The sequence below is a fragment of the Ipomoea triloba genome, chromosome 8 (assembly GCF_003576645.1).
Source record: "Ipomoea triloba cultivar NCNSP0323 chromosome 8, ASM357664v1".
In the NCBI taxonomy this organism is placed as follows: Eukaryota; Viridiplantae; Streptophyta; class Magnoliopsida; order Solanales; family Convolvulaceae; genus Ipomoea; species Ipomoea triloba.
Window position 1 is genome coordinate 17,130,227 of NC_044923.1, and position 5,228 is coordinate 17,135,454.

General features: G+C 36.6%; 1 protein-coding gene across 1 annotated transcript; it reads right to left on the reverse strand.

Moving 5' to 3' along the window:
* LOC116027047 lies at positions 1 to 1,872 on the reverse strand. Its single transcript, XM_031268473.1, has 3 exons — positions 1,548 to 1,872; positions 438 to 1,453; positions 1 to 216 (listed from the first exon to the last, which is right to left on the reverse strand). The coding sequence occupies exons 1-3, from the start codon at positions 1,870 to 1,872 to the stop codon at positions 1 to 3; spliced, it is 1,557 nt and encodes a 518-aa protein (XP_031124333.1).
* Positions 1,873 to 5,228: the final 3,356 nt, after the last annotated feature.

Sequence of the window (5,228 nt, forward strand, 5' to 3'; positions counted from 1 at the left end):
TTAAGTTGGACTTCCCCATGATATCCTAACTCCCAATGGGGTGAGACTATTGCCTTTCTTTTGCGTAGGTCTAGCAATAAACTCATCAGGTTGTGTGACATGGATTTCACCAGTTTGAGGACCATCTACAACTTCAACTCCAACTCGAACTTGTTCTTGATTACCAATTTCTTGAGTTGTGGCCTTAGATGTACTTTTCTTGTTCCTAACTCTTTTCTTTGGATGAAGCAGCATATCAGGAATCAGAAAAAAGTCAAGAAATAGAAAATGATAAAAATTCATAATTGTCTACAAGTAAAATAGATCATTACTATTTTGTCTTTTGTTTGTCTACAAGTAAAATAGATCATTACTATTTTGTCTTTTGTTGCTCTACAAGTAAAATAGATCATTACTATTTTGTCTTTTGTTGCACTACAAGTAAAATAGATCATTACTATTTTGTCTTTTGTTGCAGGATCAGTAAAATAGATCATTACTATTTTGTCTTTTGTTGCAGGATCCTGAGGACATTTTCTTGAGTTATGGACTGCTTCTTTGCACTTTTTGCAATGCTTAACCAACAAGCTACAGTTCACATGTGTTCCATCTTTTGTCATCTCATCTTTGCTTCTCTTTCTCAACTTTTTGGGCCTGCCAACTTTATTTTTTGTGTACAATGGGGGTAGTGGTGGTTCCTTTTCTGATCTAGGCCATTCCATAGGTCCAGCAAGTGGTTTGATACTCTTCCCATAGGTGGTTTGGTAAGACCAAATTGAGTAACAAGGGTCAACATACTCATCAACTGATCCATTCCCATGTTTCATCCATATAGCCCTAACAGCATGCTGACATGGTATCCCAGTTAAATCCCACCTCATACAGCTACAAGTAAACCTAGACAAGTCCACAATATGCTGCTCTACCACTCCTAATAGTACTACAGATCTTATCTCAAACAAGTTTTCATCACACTGAGTTCCTAGACACCTTGCTGTAGCCTTCTCAATTATAGATATTTTCTTCATTATGTTAGGGCAAAATGGTCCCTTCCAACTCCTTGATTTTTGTCTACTATCAAACAATTTTTTCATCAACAATTTCCTTATAGTTTCTAAACAAGAAACTAAAGGTTGTTGTCTAGCATCTAAGATCATAGGATTGAAACTCTCTGAAATGTTATTAACTAAAGCATCACATTTTGAAGTAGTAGAGAAATATGACTTGCTCCATTCTGAAGGGTGTTTCTCTCTTAACCAATCATATGCCTGTTGATCTAAACTCTTGATATCATTCATGGCTTCAGTAAAGGTGTTGACTGTGGTTGCCTTTGCTGCTGCCCACAAGGCATCTTTCATAGTTTTTCCCACATACCCAGCAAGTTTCATGTTGCCATAGAGATGTCTGACACAAAATCTATGACTAGCATATGGTAGGACATCTTCAAAAGCAGGTAACAAACTTTTTTGCTTGTCTGCAAAAAAAATGATTTTAAGTCATATTACATATTTAAGTCAGATTATAAATTTAACCACATATGAAAAATCATTAAGTCAAATGTAACAAACCTGAGATGAATGTCAACTTGTATTCTGCTTCCTCAGTTATCACCAAGTCATTTTTAAGCAACTCCAAGAACCATGTCCAAGACTTCTTGTTTTCTCCTTCAACAATGGCATATGCTAATGGGAAGATGCTATCATTTCCATCAACTCCCACTGCTGTTAATAGTACCCCTTCAAACTTGTGTTTTAAGTGACATCCATCAACCCCAATGATGGGTCTACAAAACTTATAACCCTCCTTGCAAGCATCCCAACACAAATACATCCGAAGAAATCTCCTTTTTCCTTCATATTCTAAATCACTGAGCTTGACTATGCATTTGGTCATTGGATTAGTTTTCAGAATCTCTAAGCGATAGTCCCAAATCTTTTTGAAGAAATCTAAATCCTCCCCTTCAATTGCTTCTTTGGCTTTTTGTAATTGCCCTATATGCTTGCTTGTTGCTTAACTCAAAGCCCTCATCAGCCTTAACCTTATCTCTAAACTCAGTTGATGTCCAACTCATATGGTGCATTACTTCTTTCTTCCATCTATTTGCAACTCTACAAGACTTAACCATTTTATTTTTGTATACCCAGCCACACCCCTCATGCTCTTCATAGAAAGTCGTAATTCTCCAAGACATTGCATTTTTTACTCTCCACATATTGATTTTGAAAGGGCAACCAGCTTGTCTACGTCTAACATACATTCTTTCTTTGTCATTCTTAGTGAAGTGTAATTCCTTGCCATTACTATACACGTAGTTGAGGACTGCATCCTTAAATTCTTTTTTAGAAGCAAATGTTAATCCACATTCAAATTTAATAGACTTCATCTCAGTATTTGACTTAAACACTGGCCATTTAGTTCTCTCTTCATCATCAGTCTCCTTTCCACTCTCTTCATCAGACATATTTAGCCCCACACAATCTATATTTGCACTAGAATCTTTTGAATAACGTGTATTACTAACTCCAACCCCATTATACTCTACATTTGGATCAACATTACCTTCACACTCTTTGTCATCTTCCTCATTTTCATTCAACTCAGCATCACTATAGTCATACAATTCCAACTCTTCATCCTCACCCTTTTCTTCAAATTCTGCAGCTTCCCCTTCACCCTCACCTACACCATCACCCTCAGAATTTGCTAGTACAACCCAAACCTCAATTTTCTTAGGAACTACAGAGTCATTACAAATTTTCCAACAATCACTATCAGTAACACCTTCAATTAAATGGTGAGTATCTGTCACTATAAAATACTTAAACTTATCTAACATGTTGTAACCCAATTCTTCTACGCTCTCCCTTAGGGTTATCATTCCCCATAAATCATTATCCATATCAAAACTCGTTGTTATCCCTCCAACATATCCTTTATCAGATTTTCTAAGCAAACCACCATGTTTTATTATCAATTTGAACTTATCTGTGAACATATGACAAAAAAAAATTGAACAATTTTAATTATCAACACAATGGTCCCAATATATGTAAAAGAAACCATTCAAAGCATGCCTTCTACCAAAGTATTCAAACTAGACGTTCATCAAAAGAGTGAGTTAACTATTCAAACTAGATGTTCACTTTTCACATTCCGTAATAAAGATTGTTCATATTAAATTTTGTTTCTAATCATCCATATCAATTTTGTTAAAAATAGTGAGTAAATCAAAATTTCACTATTATACTTTATTTATCAATGATCACAACCAACAATCAAAAATACAAAAAAAAAAAAAGAAAAAAAAAGAAAGAAACAGCAAATTCTAAAACACAAAAAAGGAGCAAATTCTAAAACACAAAAAAAAAAAAGGGAGCAAATTCTAAAACACAAAAAAGGAGCAAATTCTAAAACAAAAAAAAGGAGCAAATTCAAGAACTTACCGCCATAATGCCTTTCACCCATAATTGTTGGAGGGCTGCTACGGACGTACGTTGCGGACCTGCGGACGCTGCTGCGGAACTGCTACGGAAGTTGCTGCGGAACGCCGGAACGTGAGGCGAGTTGTGCTGCTGCGGAGAAGATATTATTTTGAATGAGAATTAGGTATTTTGATCAACAATACACATGTTGAGGAACAAATTATTTGATGAATTAATTAATTAATTAAATAATTTTGTATCAAAAGACAAAAATATCCTTATAATTAAAACCTGTTTAACAGATTTATTAACGGAGGACCAAAAATGGTCATGCCACAATAAAACTAGGACCAATATAGGATGTTTTTAAAAAAAAGGACTAAAAGCGGAATGACCCCTATAAATCTAGGACCAAAAAAGGAATTAACTCTTTAAGAAATGATTGCTTCGGGGTCGAAGCTTTCTTTTAAGGGGGATAGATTGTGACACCCGAAAATTTCTGCTCCCAATTCTACTTATTTGAATTTCCAAGTTACTCATGTTATTCCTCAATATTCATTTAGTCCTTCAACCGTATTCATTGAACCCTACTCTTGTGTTCACTTGAGATTTTGGGTTCCAAATATTATCCAATTGAATTCTTAAAGCTATCCTTATTTCTTTCCTAAGGTTCATTCATTCCTTGAATCATATTCATTGACCCTTATTTCTATGTTCATGTTCATTGGAGTCTTGAGTCGTACTCTCTTGGACCAATAATTCCTTGTACCATATTATATTTTATTATATTATATTATGTCATATTTTATAGCATATGATATATATGCAAGTATATGTTGGTCCCAAGGGGATGGGGTACAAGTCTAGAAGGGGGGGGGGGGGAATAGACTTGTATAAGATTTTGCAAATCTTTTCGACCTCTCGTGTGTATTGAACTTAGGATGTTTAGGTTCGATACCTCACNTTATGTGCAGTGCAATCGAGAGGTTAGCGAGAGATAAATACATAAAGTAAATGCGAGAGAGATTTTTAAGTGGTTCGGCCAACCCGCCTACGTCCACTCTTCTTCCAGAAACTCCCTGGAAGGATTGCACTAAAACTTCCCTTTTTAGTACAATATCGAGCGCTTGAGCTTTGATCACGAAGCCCGCCTCAAGCCTCAGGTTTTTCGCCCCGCTTCTTGTTACTCCACCTATCGAGCACTTGAGCTTTGATCACCAAGCCCGCCTCAAGCCTCAGGATCTTCACAAGACAGCTCCCAGGTTACTCCGCCTCTCCTCAGGTTTTTCTCCCCGCTTCTAAGCCCGCCTCAAGCCTCAGGATCTTCACAAGACAGCTCCCAAGTTACTCCGCCTCTCCTCAGGTTTTTCTCCCCGCTTCCAGTTACTCCACCTCTCTTGCTTAATCCAAAGCAAGGACCTTTGGTTGTCACAGTTGAGTGTAACAAGCTCCAATCTGACCAAAAGCTATCGTTGAATCAATTTCGATGTAGAGCAGCTTCGGTCACCTTCTAGATATGTGGCAGTTTAAGCTATGTAACTCTCTCAAACACTAAGATGTGTTTTTCTCGCTGTATTGAATATCTGGATGATATTCCAAATTGAATGCTTGCACTTGAACGTTTGAATCAGACACCTCTTTAGAATTTCGAATGAACCAACCTTTTTTATCACTATGTCTTCACGTCCTTATATATGAGAGTTTGAGGAATAATTCCGTTGGAGGGAAAATTATTCCGTTTGAAATCTGTCTCCCATGCCGATCATGGGTCTTGCGTATTTTCAGCATTTTTCATGGAGTGGTGGTCTTGTAACTTGAACCTTTTGT

Excerpts from the sequence above, each read along its gene's own strand:
- LOC116027047 (XM_031268473.1), bottom strand. The coding sequence starts at position 1,872 with ATGACCAAATGCATAGTCAAGCTCAGTGATTTAGAATATGAAGGAAAA. Across the intron at positions 1,454-1,547 it reads CAAGTTGACATTCATCTCAG|ACAAGCAAAAAAGTTTGTTA; the intron begins GTTTGTTACATT and ends TTTTTTTTGCAG. Across the intron at positions 217-437 it reads CTGCAACAAAAGACAAAATA|AAAAGAGTTAGGAACAAGAA; the intron begins GTAATGATCTAT and ends CTTCATCCAAAG.